The 12,202-nt window shown below is 40.6% G+C and overlaps 2 protein-coding genes across 2 annotated transcripts in view; one reads left to right on the forward strand and one right to left on the reverse strand.

Annotated features, from left to right (window-relative positions):
* Positions 1-12,202, forward strand: part of LOC141273085 (uncharacterized) — a 266,215-nt gene that overhangs the window by 227,652 nt on the left and 26,361 nt on the right. The window lies entirely within an intron of this gene.
* LOC141273083 (uncharacterized) overlaps positions 1-12,202 on the reverse strand; it is a 65,977-nt gene that overhangs the window by 49,989 nt on the left and 3,786 nt on the right. The window contains exon 2 of the mRNA XM_073684443.1: positions 810-979. Coding sequence (XP_073540544.1) covers positions 810-875 — 66 coding nt within the window. The 5' untranslated portion in view covers positions 876-979. The remainder of the gene's footprint in view (positions 1-809; positions 980-12,202) is intronic.

Below are 12,202 nucleotides of genomic sequence, written 5' to 3' on the forward strand. Positions count from 1 at the left end.
AGCAATCACCTGTCGTCTGGGATTTTTTCCCGCATTCGCAGCACCAATTGTGAGGGATTGGCTCAGTCGTAGACGCTGGTTCCCACACAGGGATTAAATTCGTTGGTTCAAACAAAAACAGGCGGTTTATTAAATGTCCATAAACCGGTCCGGATAACAAAATGAAACAGCTTCTTCCAGGTACAAAATGTATAACCAAACAAAAATTGAAAATAACCAGTCCATATAAAGCACAGGATCAGCCGTTTAAATGTCAGTCCTTTTCTCTGACTCCAGAAAAGTCTGAGTAGCACATGCAAGGCCTCCTCACCTTGCAAACACAAAGACAGAGTGAGAGAGCACCAGCTGCCTTGAATAAGGACATTTCAAGATCTGGACTGGAGGTAAATGAGCAGCCGATCCCAGCCAGCTCTTTCAGCTGCTCATAAAACCTGGACCCATAATCTGGGCCCAGTAAAATACCTCTCAGCACTATGTGTGCTGGAGCTTACTTCTCCAGGTCCTACATCACCGAGGCTTGGCACCTCGGGGACACATACCTCCCGTCCACGACCTGTCCAGCTGCCACCTTACAGTACCTTTATGTTGTGCAAAGCACACAAGTAAACCCGGGCTCTATCTTTGGAACAGTATTTTTTTGTTACATTTTTTTACCACTGAATTAAGCAATATCCACTGTACGACTAAACATTGTCTAAAGCACGATTACTGTGGCTTCATCAGCCCTTTATTCAGTAGTAAATGTTTGTTTTTTTTGTTTCCTAGAAATTCAGATTCTATTACTCTAAGAAGGCAACATGCTCACGTACCTCTCCATTCAGATGATATACATTGGAGGTGCAGTTTAGGAACTTCACTGTATCCATGCTTTGCATCTTCACTGTGTTTGATGATCAAATTTTGTTTTTCCAATTACTGAAATACAATCTCACTGCCGGAGAAAGGCTCATAGGGTTGCTCTTCTACTGTGTCCATTTTACTGTGAAAGGAAAAACTGTTATTTTATATCTTAGTTTAAGCAATATAGCTGGATAATCAAGAAAACACAGGCAGTAATACGTTTTGCTATCATTTTATTATTTAGCTAGCTTCTATAACCTTTCCACTGACTTCGATGTCCTCTTACATGATCCGTAAGGCTATGTGTTCACACGTTGCATTTTTTGGTGTGGTTTTTTTATGGAAACGAAAAGCTGCTTTTTACAGTACCAGCAAAAGGTATGAGATTTCAGAAATCTCATGCACGGACTTATTTTTTTTCCTCCGATAATTTATAAGAAAAGATTGTCACTCTAATCGTACCATGCAGAAAAACATAGATTTTTTTTAAAGAAAATCTGCAGGAATCACCATTACCAAGATTCAACATCTTGGTAATTGTGATTCCTGCAGTTTTTCCTTTCCCCTATTATTCTTGATGATTTATAGCATCTTGGATTTATACCAGTATATAAGATAGTATACTTCATTGTGAGTTATGAATTGTCCAATCTGCTATGTATTACAATATGAATGAATTGTTATTATACATCATACAAATTTTCAATATTTATTACAATTGCTCATTTTCTTGTATATTGCCACATGATTATGTATTTTTTTTTCTTTTGTATAATATACTTATAGCAATATATTATTTTCTTTATAGTTATGAGGAAGGTCAAAAAACAGCCGAAATGTTAATTTGTGTACTGGCAAAAATTGGATCCTTTTTTTCAAAATAAATCAATTTTTTCTGCATGATACAATTGGAGTACCAATTTTTTCTTATAAATTATTGGAGTGGAATCCTAATTGTGCACCCTCATAGTGAGTGCCACGTAGCCTGTTTATCTTGGACTTATTTTTTTTCCTGACTGAATTTGAGAACTGCAGCATGTCAATTAAATCTGCAGCATGTCAATTCTTTCAGCATTTTTTCAGCCACAGAAAGCAATTAGAAAGTGAAAAAAAAACTGCAAAAAACCCACAACAAACAATTTTGTCTACGTTTTCACGACATCTTTGAAGCATTTTTGGTGAAGAGGAGAAGAGGTGACATGGGGGCATGGTGTGGAAAAGGGGTGACGTGGGGAGGCTTGGAATGGAGTAAGGGTAACGTGGGGGGACTTGGCATGGCAATGAGGTAACATGGGGGGCTTGGCGTGGATAAATGGAGACATGGAGGGCTCTTACCAACAGATCCCTATCAATTAACACAAGGAACTGGCTTTAATTTTCAAATATTAGGTCATAATGATGCACCAAGGCTTAGGCCATGCCAAGGGGGCACCGAAGTGTCCTCAGTTGCATATTAAATAAATGGCACTTTTTCAGAAAACGTTATGCTAAACTGTATGTGCCTGGTATTATTTTTGTAGGGTCTACATTCCCTATATAAATGTTTATGCAGTATAATTGTCATTTTGGGGTGACAGATTCCCTTTCAGTAATCTTAAAAATTATTTCACCCCGACGAATGAATGTTTTGTTCATGCATAGGGTGATTGACAGACTATTTACATACAGTGGGTACAGAAAGTATTCAGACCCCTTAAAATTTTTCACTCTTTGTTTCATCGCAGCCATTTGGTAAATTCTAAAAAGTTCATTTTATTTCTCATTAAAGTACACTCTGCACCCCATCTTGACTGAAAAAAACATAAATGTAGACATTTTTGCACATTTATTTAAAAAAAAAACTGAAATATCACATGGTCATAAGTATTCAGACCCTTTGCTCAGACACTCATATTTAAGTCACATGCTCTCCATTTCCTGGTGATCCTCCTTGAGATGGTTCTACTCCTTCATTGGAGTCCAGCTGTGATTAATTGAACTGATAGGACTTGATTTGGAAAGGCACACACCTGTCTATATAAGACCTCACAGCTCACAATGCATGTCAGACCAAATGAGAATCATGAGCTCAAAGGAACTGCCCAAGGAGCTTAGAGACAGAATTGTGGCAAGGCACAGATCTTGCAAAAGAATTTCTGCATTACTCAAGGTTCCTAAGAGCACAGTGCCTGCATAATCCTTAAATGGAAGAAGTTTGGGACCACCAGAAGTCTTCCTAGACCGGGCCATCCGGCCAAACTGAGCAATCGTGGGAGAAAAGCCTTGGTGAGAGAGGTAAAGGACCCCAAGATCACTGTGGCTGAGCTCCAGAGATGCAGTAGGGAGATGGGAGAAATTTCCGCAAAGTCAACTATCACTGCAGCCCTCCACCAGTCGGGCCTTTATGGCAGAGTGGCCCGACGGAAGCCTCTCCTCAGTGCAAGGCATATGAAAGCCTGCATTGAGTTTGCTCAAAAACACATGAAGGATTCCCATGACTATGATAAATAAGATTCTCTGGTCTGATGAGAAGAAGATAGAACTTTTTGGTTATAATTCTAAGCGGTATGTGTGGAGAAAACCAGGCACTGCTCATCATCTGCCCAATACAATCCCAACAATGAAACATGGAGGTGGCAGCATCATACTATGGAGGTGTTTTTCAGCTGCAGGGACAGGACGACTGGTTGCAATTGAAGGAAACATGAATGTGGCCAAGTACGGAGATATCCTGGATGAAAACCTCTTCCAGAGTGCTCTGGACCTCAGACTTGGCTGAAGGTTCACCTTCCAACAAGACAATGACCCTAAGCACAAAGCTAAAAAAGCTAAAATAACAAAAGAGTGGCTTCAGGACAACTCTGTGACCATTCTTGACTGGCCCAGCCAGAGCCCTGACTTAAACCCAATTGAGCATCTCTGGAGAGGCCTGAAAATGGCTGTCCACCAACGTTCACCATCCAACCTGACGGAACTGGAGAGGATCTGCAAGGAAGAATGGCAGAGGATCCCCAAATCTAGGTGTGAAAAACTTGTTGGATCATTCCCAAGAAGACTCATTGCTGTACTAGCTCAAAAGGGTGCTTCTACTTAATACTGAGCAAAGGGTCTGAATACTTATGACCATGTTATAGTTCAGTTTTCTTTTTTAATAAATTTGCAAAAATTTCTAAATTTCTGTTTATTTTCAGTCAAGATGGTGTACTTTAATGAGGAAAAAAAAAAGAACTTTTTAGAATTTACCAAATGGCTGTAATGAAACAAAGAGTGAAAAATTTAAAGGGGTCTGAATACTTTCCGTACCCACTGTAAATCGATAATTGGATTCCCATTATCAGCTGCAGTAAAAGGGTTGTCTCCAGTTGGAAAGTTATCCCTATCCTCAGGTGGTCAGACCCCAGCATTTCCGAGAACTGGAGCGGAGGTCGATCATCTGCACTACCGCTCCATTCATTCTTAATGGTAGCGCTGGAAATTGTCACGTGCAGCACTCTGCTGATCTCTGGGATTCTCATTAGAATGAAGCAGTAGTGTGGATGCAACAGATGATCAACCTCCACTCCATTCAGTTGGGGCTCTTCAGAACCCTGATTCTCAGTATCAGTGGGGACCACAGCAGTCAGACCCCAAGCGATCGGAACTTTATTCCCAATCCCGTGGATAGGGAATAACTTTCAAACTTGAGACATCCACTTTAAAGAGTATCTAAATTTTTGGGATATTTTTAATTTTGATGAATATTCTGAGCAGATCTGTGGGTTACCCGGTTCTGAGGTTTGCACCAGTCACTAAACAAAGAACTACTAGAAGACCATAGATTAGGAGATGGTAAAGCATTCTCATAATACTGAGCCCACCTCAGACTCACACCAATCTGCTCAGAATGAATGGACCAAAACATATAAGATAGTTAAGTTACTTTAAATGTTTAATAAATTTACTGCCTAGGACTAAGCAGTACTGTAGTTCCTTTAAAAAAAAGGCGGGGGGGGGGGGATTCTGCATTTGTTTTTTCCAAGTCAGTACGATTACAGTTACACCAAATTGTACAGTTTTTTTACTTAAATGCTGAAAAAAAAATCTGAAATTCGTAAAAAGATAAAAAATCCGAGACCCATAAGGTTTTCTTTTTTCAATGGAGCTTTGCGCGAGCTTGTTTTTTGTGCTACGAACTGACGTTTGATACCATTTTAGGGTCGATACAATGCTTTAACCCCTTCACCCCCAAGCCTGTTTTCATCTTCATGACCAGGCCAAATTTTACATTTCTGCCCAGTGACACTTTACAGTAACTCTGGAACACTTCAACGGATCTCCCTGATTCTGAGACTGTTTTTTCGTGACATATTGTACTTCATGATAGTAATACAATTTCTTCAATATGACTTGCGTTTATTTGTGGTGAAAAAAAAAAATCGGAAATTTGACAAATGTTAAAAATGTAGCAATTTTCAAACTTTTAATTTTTATGCCCTTAAACCAGAGAGATATGTCAGCACAAAAGATTTAATAAATAAAATTTCCAACATCATTTTTGAAACATAATTTTTTTTGTTAGGATTTTAAAAGGGTTTAAAGTTGACCAGCGATTTCTAATTTTCCAACAAAATTTACAAAACCATTTTTTTTTAGGGACCACATCACATTTAAAGTGACTTTGAGGGGCTTATATGACAGAATATACCCAAAAGTGACACCATTCTAAAAACCGCACCCCTCAAGGTGCTCAAAACCATATTCCAGAAGTTTATTAACCCTTCAGGTGCTTCACAGGAATTAATGAAATGTGGAAGGAAAAAATGAACATTTAACTTTTTTTCACAGAAATTTTACTTTAGACCCAATTTTTTTTATTTTCACAATGGTAATAGGAGAAAATGGACCCCAAAATTTGTGGTGCAATTTCTACTGAGCATATGTGTGGGAAAACTACTGTTTGGGCGCATGACAGGGCTCTAAAGGAAAGGCGCACCATTTGACTTTTCAAATGCAAAATTTGCTGGAATCATTAGGGCTCAGAAAAGAAGGAATGACGTTTTGGAACGCAGACTTTGATTAAATGGTCTGTAGGTGTCATGTTGCGTTTGGAGAGCCCCTGATGTGCCTAAACAGTGGAAACCCCACAAGTGATCCCATTTTGGAATCTAGACCCTTCAAGGAACTTTTCTAGATGTGTGGTGAACTCCTTGAACCCCCATGTGCTTCACAGAAGTTGTATAAATTGGAGTCGTGAAAATAAAAATAAAAAAATCATTTTTCCCACAAAAATGTTTTTTAGTCCCAATTTTTTTTATTTTTCACAGGGGTAACAGGAGAAAATGGACCTCAAAATTTGTTGTGCAATTTCTCATAAGTACGCAGATATCCCATATGTGGGAGAAAACTACTGTTTGGATACACGGCAGGGCTCAGAAAGGAAAGAGTGACATTTTGGAACGCAGACTGATGAAATGGTCTGCGGTTGTCATGTCGCGTTTGGAACACCCACGATGTGCCTAAACAAAGGAAATCCCCCCATAAGTGACCCCATTTTGGAAACTAGACCTCTCAAGGAATTAATCTAGACATACGGTGAGCACCTTGAACTCACAGGTGCTTCACAGAATTTTACAACGTAACGTTGGTCTGTGAAGATGAAAAAAAAATATTTTTGCCATAAAAATGTTGTTTTAGCTTCAAATTTTTTTATTTTTCCAAGAATAGTATGAGAAAATAGAACTCAAAATTTGTTGTGCAATTTCTGCTGAATACGCTGATACCCCACATGTGGTCAAAATCTACCCATATGTGGCTGTACAGTATTGCTTAGCCACACGATGAGACTTGGGAGGGACAGAGCACTATTTGTTCCTGGAGCACAGAGTTTCCTAGGTTAGTTTACGGACTCCATATACAGAGCACCTAAGGGCTAGAAGAGCAGCATCCACCCTCAAGTGACCCCATTTTGGAAATTATACCCCTTTGGGAATTTATATACAGCTGTAGAGACCAGTTTGACTCCATGGGTGTTTTCGAGAAACAAGCAACAGTGGATGTTGCGGAGTGAAAGTTGCAAACTGTCATTGTAGTGCTCAGTACGTTCTAGTCCCCAGTGCCTTGTAGTGACCAGTACATTTAATGACCAACTCATGCTTCTGGAGACACACCCCATAAATTAGGCAGGCTCTCATTGCTACAGAAATGCCAAATTCGTGAACGCTAAATCTGGTTTAGGCACACTGGGGCTCAGAAGGAAAGGTGCATTTGGATTTGGATTTGGGAGTGAAAAATTTACTGAATTTCTTTTGGGGGGTGAGGAGCCATTTTGCTTTTCCAGAGCCTGTGTACTACCAGTAAGTGGAAGCCCCCTAAATGTATTTCCTTTAACAGAAGACGGACCTGAGGGGGGGCTTACTTTTTTTGTGGCTTTTTATTTGGGGCATTTTACATAAAGTTTGGGATCACATTTATCTGGCGCTCTACTCTGAGCACTTACTTTGGGGTTTCCATCTAAATCTCCGTGTGACGTGATTCATATGAAACCCCCGAGGGATCCATTCACAATAATGAGGCAGCAGAGTTACTCTGGACTCCATCTCGCCTCTGTTCAGTGGTGTCCTTCTTTTCAGAAGTGCACAAAACTGTGGCTGACCATGCTTTTGTGCATACCTAAAAAGACAAACACCACAGGATCATAGGCCAGACAGCGTCTACAGTGCATCCATCTGCCTCATTATAGGGAATCTTCTGCCGGGGGTTCTGTCGGAATCACAAAGTTCAGAGATTTACACGGAAACCCCGGTATAAGCCCTCAGCGTAGAGCGCAGGATAAATGTGAGCCGAGCCTTACTGTGATCTTTGAGAGGCAGAATGAACAAATCAACAGCAGGTGAAGAATTGGTTTTATTTATTTTTTTATGACATTCCTCATGCGGTATAAGTAATTAGACTACTTTATTCTTCGGGTCGGTGCGATTACATATTTATATCGGGTTTTTATGTTTGGCTGCTATCACACACTAAAAGATGCTTTTTTGTTGCAAAAACTAGTTTTTGCATCACTATATTTTGAAAGCTAGAATTTTTCCATATTTCTGCCAACAGTTATGTGAGGACTTGTATTTTGCTGCATGAGTTGATGTATTTGTATTATTCAGGAATTGTTTTTTGGAGGAGGATGGGGGGGGGGTTATGCCATTCTGCGTGTGGTAAAATTGATATAGGAATCTTTATTCTTCGAGTCAGTACGATTACAGTGATACCACATTTATCATTTTTTTATGTTTTGACGTTTTTACTAAATAAAGTATTTCATAGAAAAAAAATTATTATTTTTGCATTGCTTTATTCTGAAAGCTATAACTTTTTTAATTTTTCCGTTGATAGAACTGTATGGCGGCTTATTTTTTGTAGGACAAGATGACGTTTTCAGCAATACCATTTTATTTACCTTCTTTTTTTTAATCTCGTTTTATTCCACTTTTTGCTCGGCATATGAAGAAAAAGAATAGTTTTTTGTATTTTTATTTTTTTACGGTGTTTACTGAAGGGGTTAACCAGTGGGACACTTTAATAGGTCGGGTCGTTCCGGAAGCAACAATACCAAATATGTTTACTTTGTTTTTTGTTTATTTATGGATACAATATTTTTTATTTTTATTATTTTGAGATTTAAAAAATATAAATATTTTTACTTTTTTTTTTTTTTTTTTTTTTTTTTTTTTTTACTTTTTTACTTAGTCCTTTTAGGAATTTTCACTTTTTGCAGTCTAGCATTGCAATGCTTTATAAACTGTCACTGCTGTGCTGACACAAGCTTGTTAGATCATGCTCTGCGCATTATCTAACAAGCTTGCTAGCCCTAGTGACCCAGATGTCATAACGACGTCACGTCACCATGGCAACGATCAGCCCCTCGCAATGATGTCGCGGGGTGCCAATCGGAGGGGAGAGGGAGCTCCCTCCCTCCTAAATGCTGCGATCAATATTGATTGCAGCATTTAGGGAGTTAAACTGCCAGGAGTTAGATTCGCAGAACATCCGGCGGTGATCGAGTCCTTCCCAACCTGAACGTATGGATACGTCTAAGGTCGTGAACGGTTTAAAGGGGATCTTTCACTGGATTTTCCCATTTAAAGACAACCTCTCAACTTACCCCCGAAACTAACATCACATATTTATTGCTATTTTTATGCCCTTCTAACAAGGCCTTTTTTATATAGCTACATAAGTTGAAAAAAAGTCCTAGGTTCATCAAGTTCAACCTTTCTCCACCAATTGTAAATGTTATCACTAAATTATCTATAACCCACAATGTTATGTGTATCGAGGCAATCATCCAGTCCCTTTTTAAAAGCTGTTATAGTGTCTGCCATTACTACCCCTTGTGGTAGGGTATTCCACAGTCTGACTGTAAATAACCCTTTCCTATTTAGCTGTTGGAATCACCTTTCTTTCACCCGTAATGAGTGTCCCTTGGTCCTTAGTTTGGCCTTTGTAAGGAATAAGTCATGTGTCAGTCTACTGACCACACATATATTTTTTTTCTAAACTAAACAAGCCTAACTTTTCCAACCTCTCATCAGAGGCCTTCCATGCTTTGTAATAATCTAGTTGCCCGCCTTTGAACTAAGTTCTGAATATCCTTTTTTGAAAATGTGGAGCCCAAAACTGGATCTCATATTCTAGATGTGGCCTCACAAGTGATTTATAAAGAGGCAACAGTACGTTGGGATTGCGGGATTTTATTTCTCTTTTTATACACCCTAAAATCTTGTTTGCTTTTGCAGCTGCTGCTTGACATTGAGTACTGCTGCTCAGCTTATTGGTAGGAAGAATAACCAAGTCTTTCTCCTGTTCTATAGTCCCGAAAATACTCCCATTTAATGTATATGCAGCAATAGGATTATTGTCCTAGATGCATTACTGTACATTAAACCTCATGTGCCAAGTGTTTGCCCATTCAATCATCTTATCCAGATAGTTTTGTAATATTGTAATGTCAAAGTCAGATTCTAATATCCTACATAGTTTGGTGTCGTCAGCAAAGACTGACACTTTACTCTCAATCCCATCCCCAAGGTCATTAATAAAGAGGTTAAAAAGAATCGGTCCTAGCACAGATCCCTGCAGCACCCCACTGCTGACTAAATCCCATTTAGAGAACATACCATTTATGATGACTCTTTGTTTCCTATCATTTAGCCAATTCCTTACCCATCTGCATATAGTTCATCTAAGTCCTTACTTCTGTAGATTCAGTATAAGGCTGTTATGTGGTACAGTATCAAATGCCTTTGTAAAGTCCAGATAAATCACCTCAGCAGCATTACCACCATCCAGATCTGCACTTACCTACTCATAGAACCCAACATGTTGGTTAGACATGACTTATTCTTCATGAATCCATGCTGGTTGTCTGTTGTTGTATTATTCTCTGCAATGTATTTCTGCAGGTCATCCCTTATAATGTCCTCAAAAACTTTGTACAGTCTAAGTTTTGGTATTTGAAGAAATCAATAAATGTGATATGCTAATTAGTGGGTGAGTTTTCCTCAGACTAATTATCCCACTAATCATGTTATCATCCCCTCGTGGGCATGAGTAACATGATTTGCGAGAGCACCGTTACCGCTGACTCTTTGGAAGTCTCTGCCTCCCTGGCAACGTGCAGCAAGTCAGGTGTACGCGCACCAGCTTCATTAGCCTACACTGCATGTTCTGGGAGGCAGCGATGAAGGAGGACACAGCCAGCCGTTACCACCAGCTCGTTGCACATCTCTGCCTCCTTGGCAATGTGTAATAAGTCAGGTGAATGCACCCCGGCTATATTGGTGCACTGCACATGACCAGGGAGGCACTAGGGACGAAGAACTCAGCCAGCTGTTACCACTGGTTCTGCAAATCCTGAGGCTGGTTGTGTCTGACGTCACCACTGCCTCCCTGGGCATGCACAATGTACCAATGAAGTCGGGGTGCTTACACCCGGCTTACTGCACATTGCCAAGGATGCAGAAATTTGTAAAGAGTCGGCAGTGATGCCTCTCTTGCAAGCCATGCTACTCACACCCTCAGGGGCATGATAATATGATTAGTGGGACGATTAGTCCGGGGAAAACATTGCCTATAGTTTTAAAATTGTTTTTAGCACATGCAGAAATTTAGAATACAATTTAAGGCTATGTGCACACGAAGCATTTTTGATGCGTTTTCGTGGCGGTTTTCCCGTCGTGGAAAAGCTTGTTAAGAGGACTGCCAGCTGTAGCAATGGTAATCCTGATGTGCTGTGCACATGATGCGGAAATTTCCGCTCAGAATTACCACTGTGGAAAAAAACGCAGCATGGCCATTGTTCAGGCGTTTCCGCTGCGAATTCGCACCCAATGACTTGCATTGAACCGCAGCAAACCCGCAGGTATAATATCTATACCTGTGAATTTGCTATGTTTCAATTAAAGCCAATGGGCGCAAATTCACGCCGTAAACACGGTGCGAGTGGTACCTGGGTCGTGAGAGGACTAATGCTGCTCTCATCCGACTGCTACTCCCGCTGATAACAGTGAGAGCGGCAGGTCTGTGGGGGAGCAGTAGTCTGTTCTGCCCAGCCAGCGGTAAAAATAAACAAAAACTCTATACTCACCTGTCCGGCGCCCCCCCCCCCCCGGGTCTTCCTGGTCCCCGACGATGCACTGCTCCCAACGGTATACTGCGGGCACGCGCTTGCTCCCAGCAGTATACTGAGCTGGCAGGACCTGCGGTGACGTCAGCGATCAGCTGATCGCTCACGTGACATCACCGTGGGAATATTCTCAAGAATTCTCCCATGGTGGTGAGCTCACCAGGGCTCATCAGCTGATCTTCAGCTGATGAACCCCAGCGACCTCCTGCAGTAGCATGTACACTGACAGGAGTGATTTTACACCCCTATCAGTATACACTGCTGTCTTCTACAGCAGTGACATCAGTGATGGCTGATGTCACTGCTGTAGAAGTGACCCGGATCGTCGAGGGACAATTGGAGGTAATTGTGGACTGCGTTGTGACGGCGGACAGGTGAGGGATATGGTTGTTTGTTTTACTTTTTTTTCAGAAGATCGAAGGCTTCGGGGACAAGGCGTACAATAAAAAAAAAAAATAAAAAATGTGTCTTTTTATTTCATTAAAATACTTTATTCTGGCCGTGTATTTATTGAAAAAGCGGCAACCATTTTACTACACGGTTAGTAATGAGGGCGCCTTATAGATGCCCTCCATTACTAACCTGGGCTTCACGTCATCTGCCAATACAAGGCTAACGTGAACCCCAACCCCATTACCCCACTCGCCACCGCTACAGGGCAGTGGGAAGAGTGGAGTGCCAGATTTGGCGCATCTTATAGATGCACCATTTCTGGGACTGCTGAGG

The sequence above is a fragment of the Phyllobates terribilis genome, unplaced genomic scaffold, assembly GCF_046119375.1.
Source record: "Phyllobates terribilis strain yellow unplaced genomic scaffold, ASM4611937v1 Scaffold_5__5_contigs__length_657084704, whole genome shotgun sequence".
In the NCBI taxonomy this organism is placed as follows: domain Eukaryota; kingdom Metazoa; phylum Chordata; class Amphibia; order Anura; family Dendrobatidae; genus Phyllobates; species Phyllobates terribilis.